The 25746-nt window shown below is 38.7% G+C and overlaps 1 protein-coding gene across 1 annotated transcript in view; it reads left to right on the forward strand.

Moving 5' to 3' along the window:
• The window catches only part of DCHS2 (dachsous cadherin-related 2), a 242033-nt gene that overhangs the window by 106126 nt on the left and 110161 nt on the right, over positions 1-25746 (forward strand). The window contains exon 2 of the mRNA XM_045465174.1: positions 14200-14391. Coding sequence (XP_045321130.1) covers positions 14200-14391 — 192 coding nt within the window. The remainder of the gene's footprint in view (positions 1-14199; positions 14392-25746) is intronic.

A 25746-nucleotide genomic window follows, 5' to 3' on the forward strand; every position in this document is an offset into this window, starting at 1 on the left:
TTAATAAAAAAATTTTTTCATGAAATCTTTAGAAGATTTACTCCTGGATGTAAATAAAAATAAAGTGTGGAAAAATAGTCACAACAACAAAAAAAGGATGGCTGCCAAAAATTAAGATGCAGGCATATACTCGGAATATGTTCTGAAATGGAAAGACACAGAGCCCTTTCTTCTGCATGTGCGCTCTGTACTTCTAAGCCCTCGTTTAACTAAGCCAGGGCTGGCTGAAATAACGTTTAACGTTTAACATGAATCCTTTGAAAGACTCTAACAACTGGTTCCCCTTTCTAGACTTTGCTGGCCTTTCGGGGTGTCCTTTGTGGGTGCAGTGGAGAGGGGTGGCCCTCAAAAGTCATACAGCATAGAAGCTTTATACGTAAGCCAAAGCATGCTCAATAGAAAACATTGTTTACAAAAGAACGTCATTTAAAAAGTGAACGTTCACCATGATTGCATCCCAAGAGAGAACACCTGTTAGGAGTTTGGGGCATGCTCTTCAGATTTTTATTTTCTCTGGAAATAGTAATATTTATGTAACTCTGCACGGTGGTGTCCTATCTTGAGTTAGGAATTGGTCAAGAGGAAGTGAGCCTTACCTTTCAGCAGGTCAGGTGGCTCCACATGGCCCGTCCCTTTCACCTGTTTTTCATGCTGAAGGAATAGAGATGATGGTAGAGAAGCTGTGTCTGCTTTTCTTCCTCTGCTGGTGAACACACACAGAACCCCAAAGCATGTAAAGTCCCCTTTGTACTTTAATTCCTTCAATGCTGTGAAACCCTTACCATATCAAGAGAGTGGTGAGAAGTCAGGCATGTGCTCCTACACTAGCTGCTCATTGCCCTGTCCTCTGGCCTGGTCTTTGTTCCCATTTGCATGTGGCCACTCTCCTGGGGAAGCAGCGCTTTGCCTCAGTCTGTCAGTCTTTTTAATTTTTACTCTTCTTCTTTAGCACCTAACTCTTCTCGCCAACTTGGCTTTTATCGTTCTCTGATCCATCCTTTTTGCTCCTGGAGTGGAGGAGGGATGATTCTAGTTTTGAGGTGGAGGGGAGGAAGAAGGCCTTGATCTACCTTGGAAAGCTGGGAAATACCCAAGGAATGTTCAGACATCTGTCATGACGGGGAGCAGGTAATGCCCCCCAGACTACCTATTACAGTATGCTAAGAGAGCCCTTGTCTCGCTAGGGTCATTATATTTTTTTAAATATTCTTTTTTTAAAGTTTATCTATTTATTTTGAGACAGAGAGCACAAGCAGGGGAGGGGCAGAGAGAGAGAGAGAGAGAGAGAGAGAATCCCAAGCAGGCTCTGTGCCATCAGTGCTGAGCCCAATGCTGGGGGCTCAATCTCACAAACCATAAGATCATGACCTGAGCTGAAGTTAAGAGTCGGATGCTTAACCGACTGAGCCACGCAGGTGCCCTTAAATGATTGGGAAAAAAAGAGAGAGATAATATTTCATAACAGTGAAAATTACATGAAATTCAAATTTTGGTGTTTATAAATAAGTTTTATTGGAAAAGGGCCATTCATTTACATAGTATTTATGGCTCTTTTGTGTTAAAATAGCAGAGTTGAATACTTGGAACAGAGGCCTTATGGCCTGCAAAACCTAAAATACTTATTATCTAGCCTTTTACAGAAAAGTTTGTAAATAACCTTCAGAGGTCAGTGATGCCCTGGGCCTGTGACTCTTATATGACTGTACTTGGTTGGTTTTTAAGAATGAGTAGGAGAGGCTTCACTTGCAAATAGCCGAATAAATGGATGGCAGATACTTATCAACTACATTTTTTTTAAATTCAGTAGTTTTGATGCTCAGCTTTTTCATAATATTTTACCATAAAACTGTATTTATGAAAATGAGGACAAAAAATTGAATGAAAACAAAAATCACTTATTCCCCATGTTACATTACTTAGTATTTGGATTATTTTCTATATACCTTTAGCTTTATTGACGTATGATGAACATATAAAATTGTAAGATATTTACAATTTAAAAAAAATTTTTTTAACGTTTATTTATTATTGAAAGACAGAGACAGAGCATGAGCAGAGGAGGGGCAGAGAGAGGAAGGCACAGAATCCGAAGCCGGCTCCAGGCTCTGAGCTGTCAGCACAGAGCCTGATGCGGGACTCGAACTTACAAACTGCGAGATCATGACCTGAGCTGAAGTCGGATGCCCAACCGACTGAGCCACCCAGGCGCCCCTAAAATGATAAGATATTTAAAGTGCATAGCATGGTGATTTGGTATGCATACACATTGTGAAAAGATTTCCCCCGGGGCGCCTGGGTGGCGCAGTCGGTTAAGCGTCCGACTTCAGCCAGGTCACGATCTCGCGGTCCGTGAGTTCGAGCCCCGCGTCAGGCTCTGGGCTGATGGCTCAGAGCCTGGAGTTTGTTTCCGATTCTGTGTCTCCCTCTCTCTCTGACCCTCCCCCGTTCATGCTCTGTCTCTCTCTGTCCCAAAAATAAATAAACGTTGAAAAATAAAATTTAAAAAAAAAAAAAAAAAAAAAAGATTTCCCCCATCTAATTCATTAATACATTCACCACCTCACATATTTACTCCCTACCCACCGCCCTACCCCCTGCTTTTTTTGGTGAGAACACTTAGTTCTAGTCTCTTAGAAAGTTTCAATGATGCAATACAGTGTTATCAACTACAGTCCCAGTGTTTTACATTAGATCCTCAAACCTGATTCATTTTATAGCTGAAAGTTGTATTTTTTATAGCTGTAATTGTATTTTTGTAGCCAACCTCTTCCTATTTCTCTACGCCTGCCCCAGCTCCTGGCAAACAATTTTCTACTCTCTGTTTCTAGGAGTTTGACTCTTTTTAAAATTCTACATATGAGTGATCCCACACAGTATTTGTTTTTGTCTGATTTATCTCACTTAGCTTAATGTCCTCCAGGTCCATCCATGTTGTGGCACATGGTGGGATTTCCTTCTTTCTCATGATGAATACTCCACTGAATATATATACACCACATCTTTTTTATCCATTCATCTGTTGATAAACTTAGGTTGTTTCCATATTCTGCCTACTGTAAATAATGCTGTAATGAATGTGGGAGTGCAGGTACCTCTTCAAGATACTGATTCTCTTTGGGTACATACTCAGAAGCGGGATTTCTGGACTATATGGCAGTTCTATTTTTAATTTTTTTTGAGGAATCTCCACGCTGTTTTTTATAGTGGCTGCACCAGTTTGCATTCCCACCAACAGTGTGTGAAGTTTCCCTTTTCTCTATATTCTTGCCACCCCTTGTTATTTCTTGTCTTTTGATAGCCATTCTAACAGGTGTGAAATGCCATCTAGTTGTGATTGTGATATGCATTCCCCTGATGATTAGTGATGTTGAGCACCTTCGAAAAGTGCCTGTTGGCTGTCTATAAGTCTTTTTTGGAAAAATGTCTATTCAGATCCTCTGTCTTTCCTTTTCTTTCTTTCTTTTTTTTTTTTTTTTTTTTTTTTTTTTGTTTTGGAGTAGAGTTGTATGAGTTTTTTTTAATATTTTGGATATTTACCCCTTATCGGATATATAATTTGCAAATATTTTCTTCCATTCTGTAGGTTTCCTTTTCATTTTGTGGATGGTTTGCATTCCTATGCAGAGGCTTATTACTTTAATATAATATTAGCTTTATTTTTACTTTTGTTGCCTTTGCTTTTGGCATCAGATCCAAAAAATCATTGCCAGACTGATGTAAAGGAGCTTACCCATTATGTTTTTTTTTTTTCTAGGAGTTTTATGGTCTCAGATTTTATGTTCAAGTCTTTAATTCATTTTGATTTGATTTTGTGTGATATAAGATAATGGTCCAGTTTTACTCTTTTTCATATATGGCTGTCCAGTTTTTCCAACACCATTATATATTCTTGGCTCCTTTGTTATAAATTAATTGACCATATATATGTGGGTTTATTTCTGGGCTCTCTGTCCTGTCTCACTTACCTTTCTGTGTGTTTTAAAGCCCAATTCATACTGTTGTGATTACAATAGCTTTGTATTATAGTTTGAAATCAGCAAGTGTGATGCCTCTAGCTATGTTTTTCTTTCTTAAGATGGTTTTAGCTCTTCAGCGTCTTTTGTGGTCACATACAAATTTTAGGATTGTTCTATTTCTGTGACAAATGCCATTAGGATTACATTGCATATATAGCTTCTTTTGGGTAGTGTGGACATTTCAACAATATTCATTCTTCTAACCCATGAGCATGGAATATCTTTCGATTTGTTTATATTTTCTTCAATTTCTTTCATCATTGTTTTATAGTTTTCAGTATACAGATATTTTAGCTCCTTGGGTAAATATATTCCTAGGTATTTTATTCTTTTTGATGCCATTGTAAATGGGATTTTTTTTTAAAATTTCTGTTTCTGATAATTCATTATTACTGTATTGACGCTAAAGAGATTTTTTTATATTGGTTTTGTATCCTGCAACTTCCCCAAATTCATTTATTAGTTCTAACAATATTTTTTTGGTAGACTATGGATTTTCTATATATAATATCATGTGATATGCAAGAGATAGTTTTACTTCTTCCTTTTTGATTTGGTGCCTTTTATTTCTTTTACTTGCCTAATTGCTCTGGCTAGGACTTCCAGTACTATGTTAAACAAAAGTGGCAAGAGTGGGCATCCTTGTCTTACTTTTGATCTTATAGGAAAAGCCTTCATTGAGTATGATGTTGGCTGTAGGCTTGTCATATATGGCTTTTTTTTTTTAATGTTTATTTATTTTTGAGACAGAGAGAGACAGAGCATGAATGGGGGAGGGGCAGAGAGAGAGGGAGACACAGAATCGGAAGCAGGCTCCAGGCTCTGAGCCATCAGCCCAGAGCCTGACGTGGGGCTTGAACTCACGAACCGTGAGATTGTGACCTGAGCTGAAGTCGGACACTCAACCGACTGAGCCACCCAGGCGCCCCTGTCATATATGGCTTTTAATTGTGTTGAGGTACATTCCCTTTACACCCACTTTGTTGAGAGTTTTTATAATGACTGGATGTTGGATTGTGTCAAATGGTTTTTCTACATCTATTGAGAAGATGATGATTTTTATACTTCGTCTTGTTAATGTAGTTTATCATATTTATTGATTTTCAGATGTTTAACCATTCTTGGATCCCTGGAATAAATCCCACTTGATCATGGTGTATGTTCCTTTTAATGTACTAATTGAATTTGGTTTGCTGTTATTTTTTTAAGGATTTTTGCATCTATGTTCATCAGAGATAATGGCCCATAATTTTCTTTTCTTATAGTGTCCTTGACTGGTTTTGATATCCAGGTGATTCTAGCCTCTTAAAATGGGGTTTGGAAATATACCCTGCTCTGGCTTATTTCCTTTTAATTTTTATTCTATATGTTGGGTATTTTTTTTTTTTTTGCAGAAATGGGATATCATATATAGCTTTTAGTTGACTTTTTTTCTTTTTTACTAAACATGTGTCTTTATTTTATTTTTTTTAAACATGTGTGTTTAAATACACAATCTTCATGGCTACATTGTATTCTATCTTTGAAAGAATTATAATTTATTTAACAACTTTATTGTTGAACATTTGGGTTCTAGAATAAATAATACAACATTATATGTCTTTAATACAAATAGCTGTCTACATACTGTTTTTAGAAATATATTGAGGGGGTGCCTGGGTGACTCAGTTGGTTAAGCATCTGACTCTTGATTTCAGCTCAGGTCATGATCTCATGGTTTATGAGTTTGAGCCTTACTTCAGGCTCTGTGCTGATGGTTCTCTCTCTCTCTCTCTCTCTCTCTCTCTCTCTCAAAATAAATAAACTTAAAGTAAATGTACTAAGTGGGTCAAAGGAAATGAATATTTTTAGGTTTGGGAGGATGTTTACCTCATATATATGAGGAACAAAGTTACTTCTCAGATAGGCTTAAAAATGAGTACATATTTATTTCATCCTTGCCCCACTTAATATATTACTTTAATGGTTGCCAGTATTTTAAAAATATTATTTTAATTTTTATTTATTTCATGACTAGTAGAATTGCATATCTTAAATATATGTTAATCTCTGTGACTTGTTTGTTCTTGTCCTTTACCCATTTTTCTTTTATAATGGAAAGTCATTATTATCATTTTTTAATGTTTATATATTTTTGAGAGAGAGAGAGTGTGTACAAGTGGGGGAAGGGCAGAGAGAGAGGGAGACACAGAATCCGAAGCAGGCACCAGGCTCTGAGCTGTCAGTACAGAGCCCAATGAAGGGCTCCAACTCACGAATCATGAGCTCATGACCTGAGCCAAAGTCGGATGCTTAACTGACTGAGCCACCCAGGCGCCCCAGTCAGATATTTTTAAAGGCCCATTTCCATGTTAAGAACATTAGCCTTTATGTATGTACACGTATATAAACACACATATATATGTATATGCTATACATATATATTGCAGATATCATGCCTAATTCACCTTTAAATTTTTTTGTGTATGGTATTTTTGACATAATGGAATTCTAAATCGTTATGTAGTTGTTGTATTGATTTTTTTTCCTTTGTGATTTTTTGTCCATGTGTTTTAGTTTTATAATCCTTTTTTGTTTTGAAATTTCTTTCCGATGTAAGAATCAGCCAAAAATTCCCCTATGTTTTGTGTGTGTTCTTTAAACAATTTCATTATTTGAGTTTAACATATCTGTGTAGAATTTATTTTCATGTGAGGTTAATATCAAACTTGATTTTCCCCTCATGTACTTTGCCAATTTTTCTAGCAACTTATGTGGATAAACCTACATTCCTCAGTGGTTTATGATGTTTCCTTTGTAATATAAAAATAATTTAGGTTTACCAGGATCTGTTTCAGGTCTTGCTTTTGTGTTCCACTGATCTGCTTGCCAATTCTTTTTTTAGATTGCACTTTTTAAATTGTTTATTTGTAATACCTCATTGGACAAGTTACCCCTCACCCCACCCATAGATCTCCTTTTACAAAATTTTCTTTGGTTGCTTTTTTGGGAGAGGGTGGGACAACAAATAGTAGGATTAGTGGTTTCTTAATTCCATTCTTCAATTAAAGCAATAAAAACATGTTATCAGAGCAGTAAGGTTGCTTTTTTTTTTTTTTTTACTGTAACTTGAAAATGGATATTCAATTTATTCAACTTCTCTGTCAGCCTCTGTGAAAATATATTTTAGGAGGTAAAAATAAAATACAGTTCTGTTACCAACCTCTGAATAGTTCTACATGCCTTAAGATAATTTTTTTTTCTTTTGCCGGTTTTAGCATTCTGGATTTTACTCTATAATGATATAGCTTGGTTAATAGATTGTGTTTTAGACATTAAAATAGTATTCCTCAGTGAGCGTTTGATGGGACTTATGGAATATCTTGCTCTTTTGTTGTTGCTGTTGTTTAGATTTTATTCCATAATCATAAAGTTAGCTCTGCAGTCCAGGAGGACTTGGAATGGGATACGGAAAATATGGAACGCGAGGAATTGTCATGTGAATACAAAGATTATAGGAGGTTGCAAGCAGATAGGAGTGAGGGGTACTCTCCTGAGCAACAGAAGGAATGGCCTGGTGGTTAAGATAAAATGCAAGTCAGGGGCGCCTGGGTGGCTCAGTCGGTTAAGCATCTGACTTCAGCTCAGGTCATGATCTCACAGTCTGAGTTCCAGCCCCGCGTGGGGCTCTGTGCTGACAGCTCAGAGCCTGGAACCTGCTTCAGATTCTGTGTCTCCCTCCCTCTCTGCCCCTCCCCCACTTGTGCTCTGTCTCTCTTCTCAAAAGTAAATAAATGTTAAAAAAAATTTTTAAAAAATGTGAGTCAAAGTTAAGGGTTGTCCACGGTGAGCAATGGTGACCTTCTTTCTGGTCCTGCCATTCCTAAATGCAAAGTGTTGCATGGTTTCCATAGTATTCATGTACTCTTTTTCACTTTGCCAAAGATCACAGGATTGCCATCTAACCGTACCGTCTTGGCATTCTTGGGAACCATTTATATTTGGCCTAGCATTTGCCATGGACAAGATGCTGCGACCTGTATGATTCGATGAAATTCTCACCATCAAATTTCTCCCTTTAATGGACTTGTTGCCAGTGCCATTATGGCATTTGAAGTCACCATCCTGCCGCATAAACCCCACAATAACTTTTTAAAAGCAGGAACTTTTATAACTAAATCCCTTCTTCCCAGTGCTCAGAGCATGAAAGTTTTCTGCTGTCTTTGAGAGTTTGTCTGGAAACAGCTCTCCGGAGATGTGGCCAAAGGGCACGTTGGTGATGGGGATGTCAAAGAATGTGGTGGAGCTGAGCATGGCTGCGTGGCATGGTGTGGCCCCCAGGAGTGATGATAGTGTCTGCAAAGCTATCTCATTCTTGTTCTTTTCTTTCTTTTCAATTTCAATTCCGGTGTAGTTAACATACGGTGTTATGTTAGTTTCAAGTGTAAATATAGTGATTCAACAATCCTATACAGTCCTCAGTGTTCATCCGTGATAAGTGTACTCTTCATTCCCTTCGCGTATTTCATCCATCCCCCCACTCACCTCCCATCTGGTGAACTTCAGTTCTCTATAACTAAGAGTCTTCTTTCGGACTTGCCTCTTTTTTTTCTTTGCTTGGTTTCTTAAATCTACATGACTGAAATCCTATGGAATTTGTCTCACTGACTTATTTCACTTAGCATTATACTCTGTAGATCTATTCATGTTGTTGCAAATGGCAAGATTTCATTCTTTTTTATATCTGAGTAATATCCCATTGCAAACATATACATACATATGTAATATATATCATCTTCTTTATCCATGTATCCATTGATGGATACTTGGGCTGCTTCCATAATTTGGCTATTGTAAATACTGCTGCAATAAACATAGAGGTGCATATATCTTTTTGAATTAGTATTTTTGTATTCTTTGGGTAAATATCCAGCAGTGGAATTACTGGATCATACAGTAATTCTATTTTTAATTTTTTGAGAAACCTCCATACTGTTTTCCACAGTGGCTGCGCCAGTTTGCATTCCCACCGGTAGTGCACAAGCGTTCCTTTTCTCCACATCCTCACCAACACTTGTTTCTTGTGTTTTTGATTTGAGCCATTCCGACAGGGGTGAGGTGATATCTCACTGTGGTTTTGATTTGTATTTCTCTGATGATGACTGATGTTGAGCATCTTTTCATTCTTGTTGTTGTTCTCATGAGTTTTTTTCCCAAGGTCAAAATAGGGAGGATGACCATGAAAGCTATTTCTAAAACATGCTTGCATTTTATGGGCAATATTAGATTCATTCATTCATGCAACAGATACTTACACATCCTCACTATGAGACAGGCACTAGCATTATGGATGCTGGAGAGATAACAGGGGGCAAGATAAGTGTAATACTTGCTCTGGAGGGTAAATTCCAGTAGGAGAGAAAATTAATAAACAAATAAGTAAAAATATATAATGCAGTGCAAAATAGAGATAAGGACTCTGAAGATAAGCAAGACAGGGTAAAAGGAAAGAGTATGGCAGAAATGAGTGTGACACTCTTGGATAACCTGATCAGGGAAGGCCTCTGTGATTAGGTGGTCTTTGCAGAAACTTGAAAGAAATGGAGAGGCAAGTTATACAAGCTAGTGGGCTCTGGGACCATCAAGGAGCCCAGCATATCCAGAAGGGAGTGAGTTGGAGAGTAGTGGGAGATAAGGACAGAGAAGTAGCTAGGGTCAAGTTAAAAGGTGTGATTTTACTGAGGTGACGATGAGAAGCTGTTGGAAGGTTCTGAGCAGGAGAGTGACATGATTTGATGCCACTTGAGTTGTATCTCTCTGGCTGCCTTTACAAAAAGTGGATGATGATACCATCACTCGGAACACTGGGAGAAGAGTGGATTTGGGTGGTAGGTATCAGGAGTTCTGTTTGGACATACCACATTCTAAGTGCCTGTTAGTCACATGAAAGGTGATATCTAATTGGTAGTAGGATGATGCATGGATCTGGAGCACAAGACAAAGATACCGATATTGGGAAAACATATGTTGGTTTAGTATATTGGGCCTGGGTCAGATCACTCAGGAGTGTATTCATTTCCTAGGACTTCTATAGCAAATAACCATCAATTTGCTAGCTTAAAACAACAGAAATTGTTATTACTCATAGATGTGGAGGCTAGAAGTCCAAAGTCCTTCAGGACCTCTCCCCCTCCCTTCTATGTCTTTTCTAGCTGCTAATGCTTGTCGGTGTTCCCTGATTTGTGGCCCATCACTCCATCTCTGCCTCTCTCTTCTAAGGGCACTTGTCTTTGGATTAAGGGCTCATCTGGATAATCTACACCATGCTGCTCTCAAAATCCTTAACCTAACCATGTTTTGCAATATAAGGTAATATTCACTCTTCTATCATATAAGGCAATATCCACAGGTTCCAGGGATTAGGACATGAACATGTCTTTTGGGGGCCACCATTCACTCACCACAGGCAATGGGTATGGATTGAAAAGAGAAGCTGACTCAGGACTAAGCTGTGGGACACTAGAGTGTTCAGAGGCCAGGAAGAGAATTCAGAGCCAGTGAAGGAAATTGAAAGGAGGTCAGTGAGGCGTCTGGTGAGGAAGTGTTTCAATGAAGAGATGATGCGCTGTATGGAAAGCTGCTGAATTGTGTAGAAAATAAGGATCGAGCCTTGATTATTAGACTTGGTAAGACACAATCATTGGTGAACTTCCCAAAATTGTGTTCAGAGAGTGGCATGATTGCATCTGTTGTGGTCCCCAGTGCTGAATCCAACTTCCACTGGAATATTACAATCCTGTTTTCACTGTGGGATCAGTGGTTGGCCAAGCACTTAGAATCTAAAAAGTCATTTTGTAATTTCTTTTTCTTCTTTCTATTTGAAGTTATGTTTGTGAGCATATTGTGTCAATAACTTGGTTTCTTCAAGCAAACTGTTATATGCTCATGGTAGATATTTTTGGAAATTACAATAAGAAAATTAAAATGGGATATTTCATTTGAAATTTCATCTACACAAGCCATTTTTTTGCAACCATTTTTTTTCTAGGATTTTTTGTTTGATCGCTCATGTTTTTAATTGGGCTTTCAGGCTTTTCTGTCAATGTCACTGAATTCAGTGATATGATTTCCCAGGAGTAGGTAAAGAACAATGTTGCTGACAATGTGTTGCCGTATAACTTTAGGTTGTCTTTTGGGTTTTTGGATAGCACTGTGAATGGCCGGGCAGGTAACCTCGAAGAAAACTTCCGAGTTGTTGGAAAAGGGACCCTCCCAGATAGAGAGGCCTGTGTTGGTGAGTCAAGTGCAAATAGATCCATTCCATTTATAGAACATCAAAAACATGTATCCAAGAGCCAGTGTTCTCAATTTGTCTCTACAGATATTAATATAAGGGAAGTGGAAAAAATTAATTTCAGAAAGGTAATAAGGGAATCAATGAAATCTTAATATCATATTAATATTTTGCATTTTTATAATATCTGCATTAAATTTGTGAGCAATCAGACTGAGGGAGAACAACTCTTGTAAGTAAGTTTAGAGTAAAATTCACCAGACTGATCTCAATCTAAAACAGGTAAATTGAGGGTAAGATGAAGAACACAGGGAGAGCACTGAAAGTGCTGAAATGTGGCTCTTTGAGTAGATTCAGGAAAAAAAAATCCCCCTGAGATCTACCTTTGATCCCCAAATTAGCACGATAAGGTGGTGATAATAGACTGACAAGACATTTCTCTCTTTGATTTAAGCATCTGTCTCTGAAGAAAAGGCCCAATGAACTTATTTACCAATCAGATTTCCTCTTGAAGATTTGGCAAAGCTTTTTCCATTATCTATTATTTAAATTGCCTACATTTATGTGTAAGACAGTGGATATTGGAAAATATAGACCTCATACAGATGCTAAATTAATTATAGGTATTCAAGACCTAATCCTAGTAGGTAGAGTATGTTGTTCTAGAATACTAGATCAGTATTTCTAGGAAGTTGAGTAAAACTAGGGAGGAATATATTCTTATTTTAGAATCTGAGAATCAGAATCTGAGCTGCTGACATAAATTGAGATCAGTACTCTTATCCCACTTTTCACTTTTCTATTTTGCCTTGCCAAAAGTCCAGATGAGAGAAAGGTCTCAAAGTGGAAATAAGGAAACTTGCTTTATATAAGCCAAATTACTTGTTAATATGTGCTACTAAAGGCTGAGAATGAGTTTTAGAATTTAAGATTCATTGTATTTATCTTCTAATCAAGCCAAAATTATTGAGAATACCATATGTTTTTAGAAGATATATTTGGTGTCTTTGGGAACTTGAGGCTACTAAATCACTAACAGCTGCCAGAATGGAATAGACCAAATGTACTTGGAATTTAGTTCTTTGTAGTTGGGAAGTTTGTGGATTTCCTGGTTCAGCCCATCTGATGAGAAGAATAACTCACAAACATGTTAGTTGGTTGCATAGAATAAATAATATTGCCAAAGAATATGCAATAGACAAGAGTGAAAAGAAATTTACAAGACTGTGTCATCAGTTGAAAACAAAGGCAATTAAAGAGGGGATTAATATTGCCCATTGTTGAGTTTCATCAGATGCAGTGGTTCTCAGCCTAGGCACTGTTGATATTTTGGGCCAGATCATTATTTGTTGTGGGTTATAGGATGATTAGTAGCAACTCTAGCTTCAACCCACTAGATGCCATAGAACCCTCTCCCTAGTTATGGCATTGCCAAATGTCCTCGTGGGGGTAGACTTGACCCTGATTGAGAACCACTGTGTTAGACTACTCAAAGAACCCCCAAAGTCACATCCCAGTTGTATGCTCAAGATAGAGGGGAATGAAGGGAAGCCTTACTGAGAACATTGATTGTTGAACATGTTATTAATATGAGGTTTCGTTTGGGAAGCATAATAATTAAGGTAGAACTCCTGCATGCATATTGTACTAATAAAAAGTATATCACTTTATTTTTCAACCTAGAGTTAAGCGCTGTCCAACTGCCTGGATTTGAGTCCCAGTTTTGACAGTTTTTAGCTATGTGATCTTTGACAAGTTACTTAAGCTCTCTGAGCCTGACTTTTCTGGTCTGTAAAATGGAGTTTGTTTTAGGTTATAAGTGTAAATCTATGTTAAGCAGTTAGAATAATACCTGTTCTATAGCACTATAGTTCTTTTTTCTTTCTTTCTTTCTCTCTTTCTTTCTTTCTTTCTTTCTTTCTTTCTTTCTTTCTTTCTTTCTTCCTTTTTTTTGATTAATCTTCCCTTAAAGTGCTTCATTTAAGTGTTATGTAGATGTTTGCTGTTACTGTTAGTAGGGTTAGCAAATGAAAAGAACTATACCAAGCCTATGAGCTCAAAATGTTTTGGGTTAAATATAGTCTGTTGTGTTTCTCACTGTATATCCCCACAGTTAGTATAAATAAATTAAGTGCTTTCATAATTTCAGTTACTTCATCTTTTCTACTGGGCACAAGACTACTGCCAACAGAAATGGTATTTATGGTCAAAGAGAAAGGGATCCTTACCTCTGGGCATTTGCAGCTCCACGTCAGTGTTTGGCAAGCCGAACATGGGCTGGATTTCATTTCCATGCACCCACTGGGCGTAGTGCCTCTGTGTAGTAGTCAGTGTGCTTGACTGTGCAGGTCCTGGTGGGGGCATTGTTCCTGGAAGGAAACCTGGCTTGGAAACTCAAACCTCCTACTCCAGGGTGAATTCTGTCAACTGGATAAGGTTACTAGTAATCATGCCATTTACTGTCTTAATTTCTCTGCCCTCCCTTGCTGCTCTGAAGGGTGGGTGCTTGAAGAGCTTGGATATGAAAGGGACTCCACAGATACATTGTCAAACTGTTAGCGTATGGATGTTTTTAAACCCTTGAAGTTGGATGGGATCACGGAGGCACAGTGAGAGGAATAAGAAGACAAAGGACCAAGGGCTGAACCTTAAGAATCTCAAACTTTCAGAGATCACATGAAAGTATAGGAATGGGCAAAGGAAAGTGAGAAGGAGAACTCAGACAAGGAGGAGGAAGGTGAAGTGAGCTGTCACACAGAAGGTAAAAGGAGAGAGTTAAAACCGAAGCCTATACTTTGTTAATGGCTGTAGGGGTTACTTGGTTGTGCAAATGATGATAGTAATTTATGACCAACTGAAAAGTAATGTTAACTTTTCCATTTCCTTACTGATCACCCTCTTGTTTTGTAGGTTAAAGCTTCTGATGCAGATGCAGGACTCTATGGCTTTGTTGAATATTCTCTTTATGATGGATTCCAAAGCTATGACACATCTCAGGCATTCCAGATTGACCCACATGATGGGAGAATCTGTGTTTCTCAAGACATCGACAGGGAGAGGGATCCAGCCACCTATGACCTCTTGGTGAAAGCTAAGGATGGGGTAAGTGTTCACGTATGAAATTTTAAACATACTCAAAAGCAAACCACTTTGTACACATCAGAGAGTACCAATGATTATCAATTAGCCAACCTTATTTCATAAATCACTACCTCTCTCCTTTGCAAATACCAGACATTATTATATATCATTTCATCCATAAGTAGTTCAATAATATCTGAAACAGATAATTACTTTTTAAAAACATGACTACAATAAATTAACAATAATTCTTTAGTAATATCTAATATCCTGGGGCGTCTGGATGGCTCAGTTGGTTAAGCAGCCGACTCTTGATTTAGGCTCAGGTCATGGTCTCAGAGTTTTGTAGTTCGAGCCCCCATCAGGCCCTGCACTGAGAGTGCAGAACCTGCTTGGAGTTCTCGCTCTCCCTCTCTCTCTGCCCCTCCCCTGCTCATGCTCTCTCTATATCTCTCAAAATAAATAAATACACTTAAAAAATAATATCTAATACCCAGTCCATTTAAAATTTTCTGGATTATCTAAAAACATCTTTTAAAAGGTGGCTTATTTGAAGTAAGATCCAAATGAGTTCAGAAATTGATTTGATTGCAATATCCCTTGAGTTTCAATCTGCAGCAGTCCACTCTCCCCCCGCCCCCACCCCACCCCCCGCCCCCGCGCAGCTTACCTTTTCTCTGATGGTATTTGTTTTTGGAAGAAATCAAAATTTTCCAATAAATTCTCCACATTCTGAATGTGACTGATTACATCCTTGGGATTTATTTAATGTGCTCTTTTATCATATTTTCTATGAAGTGGCATTTTAAGCCAGAACCCTGATTAACTTTGGGTTCATTTAGGTGGCGCTGTGTGCTTCTTATTCTATATCAGCAGTCACGTGCCATTACTCCATTAGGGTGTACAATGTGGTGATTTTTGAATTCCATTATTACTTTTGCATTTATTATTTGGAATTCCTCTACTAAGAATGTTCTCTCATCAACTATTTGATTATCCTGAAATACAATTCGTAGAGGAGAGGTAAGATAAGGCTTGATTATTTCTCTTTATCAGTTTTAGAATAATGAGTTGGTGCATTTACTATCCCCAAAGGGTACAGATGATTTTTTTTCCTACTCTGAAATTATAAAATTATAAAATTATAAAATTCCTGGATTTTTATGTTTGATGCGTTTCATGCGTTGCTGACATTAGTCTTTCTGATATTCATATTGACTCATCTTAGTTCAGTAGAAGCACCTTCAATTTGACTCAGGTCTTTTTTTCCTTATGGTAAACTTTTAAATTGACATATAAAATGCATGCATAAAGGTGCACAAATTGTAGTACAGTTTAGTAGATTTTTGCAAAATAAACACATCCATGGAAGCAGACGAAGAAAGGGCCCCTCTCTTGGCCTCTTCCTTATCCCTCACCCCTGCCTTTAAGGTTAATCACTGTTGATTCTAACAACAATCACTGTTGACTTTAAACTTTAAGCTTTCAGCTAATAGATTTATACACTATGTGTTTTTATTGTTTCTTTTGCCAAACATTATTTCTGAGAATCATACAGGCTGTTGTGTGTAGCAATAGTTCATTTGTTCTTATTGGCTTATAGTATTCTTTTATGGGAATTTGTGATAATTTTTTATTTATTCAATAATTGATGGCATCCGTTTTAGGCTACTACAAATAGTGCTTCTATTAATATTCTTACACATGTAACTTGATGAACAAATGTAAGCATTCTATTGAGTATATATTTAGGAGTGGGATTGCGAGATCTTAGGAAAGCCAAACAAATTTTCAAATGGTTGTACCACTTTATATGCCCACCAATAGAGTAGGAGAATTTTATTTTCTCCACATCCTCCCAACATTTGGTATTTAATGTCTTTTCAATTATACCAATTCTGGTACCTATGTAGTGGTGAATCACTTTGGGGTTTTACTTTGCATTTCCTTGATGACCAAATGAACTGATGAGCAGTTGATGAGCAAAATACATATGTTAATTGACTCTTTGTATAACTTGTTTTGTGAAGTGTCTATTCAGTTCTTTACCTGTTTTCTATTGTATTGTTGGGTTTTTTCCTTGTTGATTTATATGAATTCTTTATATTTTTGGTATTCAAGTCCTCTGTTGGATGTATTTATTGTGTATATCTTCTTGCATTCTGTGGCTTGTCTTTTCATTCCCTTGATAGTGACTTCTGAGGAACAGAAGTTGTTAACTCTAATAAAGCTCCGTTTATCAATTTGCTTACCTTTACAGCTGGTGCTTTCTCTGTCCTTTTAGGAGTATTTTTTACCTTAGAGACATGAAGGTATTATCTTAGGTTTTTTCAAAAACATTTTTGTGTAACCTTTCAGTCATTTTTTTCAGTCTAGTGAGAGGAAGTCTTGTTATTTATTTTTTTCCAGCATGGACACTGAGATGATCATTCTCCCATCATTAGAACGTCACTTTTGTTGCAAAGCACATGGTTATGTATGTGTATGTCTATTTGTCTATACTGTGCTTAATTAAACTTAATTATTTAAGCTCTATAATAGGTCATGATATTGTGTATTCTTTTAGCTTTGTCCTTCTTTTTCAAGATTGCCTTGACTATTCCTGGCTCTTCCATTTACACTTTCAAGTACATTTTAGAAACAGTTTGTTCAATTTTTATTACATTACAGCAAAGATAACCTGTATACACTGTTCTGTATTTGATTTTTTGCACGTAGTCTATTTTGGAGGCTTTTCTTGTTTCGTTTTTATCTGCTTACTACTCCTTTGTTGGGTATTGCTAACACCTCTCTGGTGTAATCGTTCTGTTTTGAATGTGGTAGGCAGATCTACCTACTTAAGACATGAGTTGTTGGGAAAAATGAGTCTAAATAAATTGGCTATAAGTAAACATGTAGAAACTACCATGAAAATGCAGTCATTTATATTTGGTGAAACTACCATGATTTGATTAGATTTTTCAGCCCTGACTGTGTGGTTTCAGGAATTCTTGCTTCTTTGTAAGAAAAGATGTAGGAAACAAAAGTAGGAGTAAACAGAGGAATTTAGATTAATTCAAATCTACGTGATTATTCAAAGCTCAATGTATGCACACAAAAATATTAACACAAGACTTCAAAAATATATTCTTAATAGATTTTGAGACAATTGTAAAAGGCCATCCTAGAAGTGAAAAACCAGTTTAAATCCAATTCTGCAGTAGTTAAACATCTGTTTCTAACTAGTTGATTTCAGATGATCTTGTAAAAGTGTATAAAGAAATTATCCTAATAGAAGTAAGATCGTTTAATGCCGGAAATTTTTTGTCTCCCAAAAGCAGTGCAGTTAATTAGGATTACTGGCAGTGGAATAAAAAAAAATCAACCCAGATATTTAATTTAAACCTCCTTGCTTTTGTTTGTTTCCATATTGAACCTGCTCTACACGAGTTATGAAGAATGCTTCCTTTTCCTCTCAGCTTACCAGACTCTATTGCAATGTTCACGTGCATCTTTAACCATCTCTATAAAGCATTGCCAGACTGAACAAAAGGGATGTTTTATTTCCCAGCCAAAAGGTATTTTATTTTGTTTTAATTTTTTTAAGTTTTATTTATTTATTTGGAGAGAGAGAGAAAGAGCATGAGCAGGAGAGGGGCAGGGTCGGGGGGGAAGAGAGAGAATCTCAAGCAGGCCCAGGCTTGAACTCACGGACCGTGAGATCATGACCTGAGTTGAAATCAAGTCAGATGCTTAACCGACTAAGCCCCCCAGGTGCCCCAAAAAGGCATTTTATTTTAAAGATAAATGAGAAATTGTTTACCAACAGACTGTGAGCAGCTTTTTGCTAAATTTTAGAAATCAAAGAAGAGATGATTTCTAGGTTGATGATTGCTATGATCTGAATGTTTGTCCCTCTCCTCCCCAACTCATATGTTGAAAACCTAATACCCAAGGTCATGATATTATTAGGTGGGGCCTTTGGAAGGTGGTTAGGTTGAGAGGGTAGAGCCCTTATGAATGGCATTAACACTCATATAAAAGAGGCCCCAGAGAGCCCCTTGGCCTCTTCTACCTTCTAAAGACACCAGGAGAAGTTGGCAGGCTCCCTGCCTTCACCAGGAGTTGGCTGTGCTGCCACCTGATCTTGGACTTGTAGCCTCCAGAACTGTGAGAAACAGACGTCTGTTTGTAAGCCACGCAGTCTATGGTACTTTGTTATAGCAGCTGGAATGGACTAAGACAATGATGTACGTGAGTCATAACATCCTTCTGTTTAAAAACCCCTTATTTTATAGAAGTAAAACTCTCTGACAAAGCACAACATACTTCAATTTTGTTAGAGCAGAAACAACCTTCCTGTCAGTGTACTCCATATTAAAGATTTCGCCCTGCTGTTTGGTTGATTTCCTCCTAAGCCAGGCCTTGGCACAGACTCGAGCTGCCCTGCACTCTGAGTAGTTTAATATTGGTTTCATTATTATTTAGGTAGGAGCAAGGGAATGGCTGCCATTGGAAAAAAAAACAATTTGTTATACTCACACATTCCAAGAAGGAGGGGGGCACGCCCCATGATGGGATGGGGGTGTGGTATATGCCCCATGGGAAGCCCTGGGGTGGGTGAGGAGGCTGAGGGAAAGAGAGAAAACTGTGGTCAAGTGCCTTTCTTGTGGCTTCCATGGGAAGGAATGGGAAAGACAAAATGAGCAGGCTTAGGCTTGGTTAGTTTGAGTACTTTCAACAAGCTCTTGTGCATGGAGTCTGTCTCTAGCTGTCTGTCACTTGACCGTGGGGTGATTAGGATAAATGAATAGTGGTTTGGTGTATGAAAGCCCAGTAAAGGATGTGGTGGGGGTTTGGGCTTCAAACTGGTTGGTTTGCATTTGAAAAGTATGCTCACCTGGTCCTGGACAGTCCTCCAGGATCGGCAAGGCCCAATGTCAAAGCATCAGACACAGAAAATAGAAGACATGGCTAATACATTGCCCTGGTGCAGAGTTCCCTCTCAGAGGAAGGCAAAGGGCTCACCAGAACTCAGTATACTTAAGGCCATGGAAAAGAAAATCTTTGCAGCTACCTCATCTCACTCTAGTTTATTGGCAGTAGCACCCACGTGATAATGAGAAAATTCACTATTCGATTTCACTTTCGGCCCAGCATAGGCTCTTAAATCATCAAAGGCAGTGCTTTTGCCATGGCCTGGGCTGCTTTCAGCCCTTTGTTGTCTTTTGTGTCAGACCCCACGTGCTCCCCCGCAAGCTTCACTCAATACTGCCAGGTCCTGGGCAGATAGTCCACGTACTTTTCATCCGATGCCGTTGGTGACTGCTCTTCCTCTTCACCTTCCTCCCCACTTTTCTCTCTGGTGGCATCCTCCTCCCCATCGTCCTCTCTTCCTTCTGTATCTTCTACCTTATCTCTGTCCTCTTCCAAGTTTATGTCCTTTATATGCTCCCGAGTGTGTGACTCCACGTGTACTAAAGTCCTCCACTTCTCCATCCTGTGGGCATCAGAGTAATACAGATCATTCAGGAGGAACTGGCAGTTCGCTTGTTTCAAATGTGCCCCCACAACAATAGAGCAACTCATGCTTCTTGGCCAGCATGGCAGTGGTGTAAGGACGTGGCTCTGTCAGAGGGCTTCTGGCTTCATCAGAACCGTCTTCCTCTGTCCTGGTACCTGGGGCAGATCATTTGTTCAGTGCTAAGCATCACCCCATCCTCTGTGACTACCTTTTTGACCACATCCGGGGATTCCTGGGTGCTGGCTTCCCCGCATTCCTGCTTGTTATCACTTTCAGGCTCTGCTTTTTTGTTTGTTTGTTTGTTTGTTTTTTTTGACTTGCCTATGTTTTTCTTCTCTGACCTAAGTCCCTTCAGCTGTCTTGCAAACCAGAGGCTCTTTGTGGTGTCACGGAAGTACAGGCCATCAAATAAGCCACCCTCCAGGGTTTCTTCCTCTTCCTGACTACAGACACCCCCCAAAAAGGAGTGTCTGATGATTCACAGCCACCAAAATGCTAAATCTAGCAGTGAGCTATATTCCCCAAGGGATAATCTGAGTCCACACCTATTTGCCTTTTTTTTTTTTCTTCCTGAGAATTTAGTGGAACATATTTGAATGCAGGGTGTGTTTGGCCACCTTTATTAACTATTTCCAATAGCCTCCACAGATGATTGTCCTCCCCTGTGGAGTGGAGTCACAGACGTTTGGCAGCCCAATTTGGGTGTGGGCCCTGTACCTCATGGGACAGCTTGCTCCACATGAATGTGTCTGGGCTAAAGGTATGCATATCATAGTGATAGATGCGATCCCTTGTACCCTCATGGAAAACACCAAAAAGAATTAACTGTGTCTTCCAGGCTACTATCTGATACCCATTTTGACTTAAGGAACCTCTTATTGGTTTGACTTGCTCTCAGGCCTTGGTTACCAAATGAAGGACCCAACGATCTGTGTAGTGGATAGGGTCAACTCCTCTTTCTCCGAATGATCAGAGAACAACACATTCAATGTTGGTGAAGGTGGGGAACATGTGTTTCTACAGTCTGAGTCTTTGTAGCATCTCGTGTCTGAAAGTGGGCTATCAAAGCTTCAAGGTCTCCTCTTTCCCCAGCTCTTGGACATTTTCTTCTCCATCTTAGTGGCTTTTTCTCCTTCTTATCCATCATGTGGGTCCAAAGCCACACAGGGAGACCTAAGGAAGGAGCTGCATGTGTAGCCTGCCTGGAAGCAGATCTTCATGGGCACAGTCCTGGTGATGCTTTTTTTTTTTAAATGAACGTCTTTTTAAAAACATTTTTTTAATGTTTATTTATGAGAGAGAGACAGAGAACAAGTGGGGAAGAGCAAGGTGGGGGAGAGAAAGGGCGACACAGAATCTGAAGCAGGCTCCAGGCTCTGAGCTGTCAGCACAGAGCCCAACGTGGGGCTCGAACTCACAAACCATGAGATCATGACCTGAGCCGAAGTTAGATGCTTAACCGACTGAGCCACCCAGGCGCCCCTAGTGATGCATTTTTAAAGACAAACTAGAAAATCTCTCCCCCTGCCCCCCAACCCCAACCATAAGCTTTTAACAGTTTCCTATTTTTCACTTTGTTTTGGACTTAAAATTGCCTCCAATGCTCCTCCGTTTGCCTCAGAATATACAAGAGGAAGCAACGTACGTGCTTATGTGGCTGTGTGTGTACATGTGTGTATATATGTATTATCCAATGTGCAGTATTTATTCTGTTGTCTGCATAATCTTTATAAATTTCCTCTCTGATGAACTGTGCATTTCTATAGGGTGAGCCTGACTCTGTCATAATCATTCTGTGCAGTATCCACTAGCAGCATATGTCCCTAATCAAAAAGGCTTGTAACAATGCAGATAGCAGTCTACCTTGGATTTGAAGAATAAATGAACTCAGACAAGACATTTTAGGTTCAAGATGTTGGATTTTAGGCCAGCATGAATTAACTTAAAACCATGAACTGCACCTTGACAGAAGACCTTTAACTGTACATAATTACCCTGATAATCCCTGGTTTTTCCTCTGATACTTTCTCTCTCTAATATACATCCTGAAAGCTCTTTGGAAGGAAATCGCTAGGAACCCATTTGCTGGTGGTCACTAAAAGACTGTTGTCAGTCAATACAAATTTTGTTTTTCTTAGAAAATACCTAGATGTTCTGGGCTTCCTTGCTGCTGCTCTATTCATCTTTGTGATGACTGTCAAATTTTTTTTTAACTCAATCACTTCTCCTACTCCACTGGTATTACTTCTGAAATAATCTATTTTGGCTGCTACTGCTGTTGCTATTTATCTCATAGAAGCCATGAGAATGCTATAAATTACATAATGAAAACAAATAATTGGATTACATTGGAAAGCAAGTGGCTTTTCCCAATAAAGTGCTCTAATTTAATTATTCCATGCTTATCTCCAATTCCTTGTTTCCTGTTCCCATTCACTTTCACCAAATGAATCTCTCTTTTTGGTATGTATGTATTAACATTCTATCTCCATTTTTGTGACGTCTGAATTTGGTAGCTGAAATATGTGTCTGAGATAAAGCTATTTCAACTCTACCTCATCACTCCAGGCTTAGGGGAGAGTTGTGTCCAACTAGCAATATAGAAGATAAATTGAGTTAGCCCTTCAGCGTTATATATATTCATGAGAAAACTTGGCTATTAAAGTACTGCACAGTTGTGTATACAGCCAAAAGATCTCTAGAAGAAACCTTGCTGAGTAAAAGCTCACGTTCATCTTTCCCCTGGCTTTATTGAAGTATAATCAATAAATAAAAATTGTATACAGTGTCGTGTGTTTTTTGTTTTATTTTTAAATCTTTCTTTATTTTGAGAGAGAGACAGAGAGAGAGGGAGAGAGATTGAGTGCATGCATGTGAGCAGGAGAGGGGCCAAGAGGGAGAGGGAGAGAGAGAATCCCAAGCAGGCTCTGCACTGTCAGTGTAGAGCCCAACTCGGGGCTGGATCTCAGGAACTGTGAGATCATGACCTGAGCTGAAACCAAGAGTCAGATGCCGCTTAACCAACTGAGCCACCCATGACACCACTGTCATGTTTTGACATGCGTATACATTATTAAGTGATGACCACAATCAAGCTAATTAACATATCCATCAGCTCACATAGTGAGTGATAAGAGTGTTTAAGATCTACCCTCAGCAAATTTCAAGTACACAGTACAGTAATATTACCTAAAATCAACAGGCTGTGCACTAGACCTCCAGAGCTCACTCATCCTGCGTAACTGAAACATAGGGCGCACTCATTTTAATTTCAATAGATTATATTATTCACAACTTCCAATTTTCAGTTGCTTTTTTCCTATCTTATATTTCATTGATTACCACTCCCCTCACTCCAGTTTCAGGAATAAACTGCTGCCCTGTTGCTCATGTTTTCTAGCTAGATTGTCTGAACTATATCTCAAACTGATTGCCTACCATTTTTTCAAATACACTACCAGGATTAATCCCTAAATGTCTGAGATACCACTCTACCTCATTCTTATCTCTAGCAGTTTAAGCTTCCTAGCCATCCACTGTTATCCATATTCTCATCCCCATTCTGCTCTGTTCATCCTTTAATTTTTTTTTCCAACGTTTTAATTTGTTTTTTTTTTTTAAGTTTATTTCTTTATTTTGAGAGAGAGAGAGACAGATGAAGAGCAAGCAGGGAAGGGGCAGAGAGAAGGAGAGACAGAATCCCAAGCAGGCTCCGCACTGTCAACACAGAGCATGATATGGGGCTCGAACTCACAAACCATGAGATCATGATCTGAGCTGAGATCAAGAGTTGGACCAACTGAGCCGCCCAGATGTGCCCATCCTTTAATTTGAATCAATTACCGCCTCACCCGCTCTGTCCTCCCAAACTTTTCTTCCATGCCGTCAGGAACTCATGGTTCATCATTTAGCAGACTCCCTTAGAAACTTGTCCTGGTCTCTGACTGCTCCTTTAAGTTCTCGCCTTGGTTAAAACAGCCTGCTCCTGGGGTTACTGATTCCTGTCAAGCTTTCCACAGAGAAGCCCATATTCCGCTAATCACGAACCAAGAGGGAGGTGTTGAGGTGGGTGCTTGCCTAATTGATTGCCCCATGCAACATCTGAATCATTTCTACTCCTTTCTCTATCAAAAACCAATTCACTTTTGAAATTTATCTTGCCAGGCCATTCCTTGGACATGCTTTCTTGTTGCTATCATATTCTAAACCTCCGTGTCATTTAGGACCGTTACACCTTACAGTCTTCCTCTCTACCACTGCATCTATTGAACCATCCAACACCCTGAGCGTCTCACTTCCTTGACTTTGTCACTTCCAAGGATCATCCCCTATAATTGCACAGCCTCTGAAATCTTGATCTCAAGCATGCTGTATTCTGATAAGCACTCTTATCTTTCCGTCTCGCTTCCTGTAGCCTCTGCATTCTAGCTGACAGTTCTTCCAGGTTGGGATCTCTAGTTTATTGACCCACCATTAAGTTATTCAGTTGCAAAAGCCCTTTAGTTCCCTCACTCCATAATATTGTCCAGGTGAAAATCCAGCACTGTCTACACCAGACTCTGCCTTTTCTCCAAATAACACTTGAAGGAGAGGTCTTTCCCTTCCTGACTACTGTCGTTTACATTCTTTGCCTTTTTTCCTATTTTTTCCTATTCCTCCAACATTGTATGCTTTCAAGCTTAGCACTTTCCCAAACTACTCCCAGCTTTCACAACATGCCTTGAGGGGATTGGAATTCAGGTAGGTTGGTTAAAAGTCTCTTACTATAATTTTTTTAGTTTTGATTTAAATTCCAGTTAGCTAACATACAGTGTAAATTAGTCTCAGGTGTATAGTATAGTGATTCAACACTTCCATACAATATCCGGTGCTCATCACGACAGGTGCACTCCTCAATCCCCATCACCTGTTTAAACTGTCCCCCCAGCTCCCCTCCTTTCTGAGGTGATCCCCATTCTTATTTTTTAATTTTGATCACTTAATTTTTAAAATCATAGTAACACACTGTTTTCTCTTACTGTAATTTAAACAATCAAGTGATTAAAATTATGTCCAAGAAACCCATGACTCGTTGATAGGGAAAGAATAAGACAAAGTTAAGAAATATTCATGGATGGAATTTATGGGGTGTATTACCTATTCCCAAACGTAGCAGCTGCAGATAACAAAAATGTACTCTCTCACACAATTTCTGAGGGCCAGGAGTCTGGAAGCAGCTTAGCTGGGTGGTTGTGACTCAGCATATCTCAGAGGCTGCATCATCAGGATAGTCTTAACCAGGTGGACTGAAGTTTTGTTACAGAGAAGTGGGAGGTAAACACTAGGAGGGAAGTGAAGGAAGATGTGTGGAGAAATCTAATCTGCTTTCCAGGCTCCTCCAGACTCTGTAACTGCACACCAGCAGGAGACCTAAAATCTTGTTTGTTTATGGGGACCCATCTCCAGGATCCCTTCAGCACAGAGCTTTCTCTCCATTTAGCATATGCCTACCTCTGAATCATGAAGATCCACAATCCTTTTTCTGTAGTTCTGAAGCCCCAAAGCTCTCAGATAGAAAGTTTGTTTTGTTTTGTTTTTATTGTCCTTCTTATTTTATACCAATATTATATCAGCAATATGTATACCAATATCACGTTAGCAGTCAAAAGTAATGGCATATGTGTTTTGGTATAAACTAAAGATAACAGAGAGATTAACGATAATTTTGAATGAAGAGAGAATTATACGATACGATTTTATAAGATTCCAAATGTAAAAGAAACAATAAGAGAGGAAACACAGTACCATCATAGTTTATTAAAACAGAAGCCCTGCATGAGCATTAGAATTGACCTAATTCAACATCCCCTCAAAATAGAAAGTTTTTAAATCTC

This window comes from Leopardus geoffroyi, chromosome B1 (genome assembly GCF_018350155.1).
Source record: "Leopardus geoffroyi isolate Oge1 chromosome B1, O.geoffroyi_Oge1_pat1.0, whole genome shotgun sequence".
Classification (NCBI taxonomy): domain Eukaryota; kingdom Metazoa; phylum Chordata; class Mammalia; order Carnivora; family Felidae; genus Leopardus; species Leopardus geoffroyi.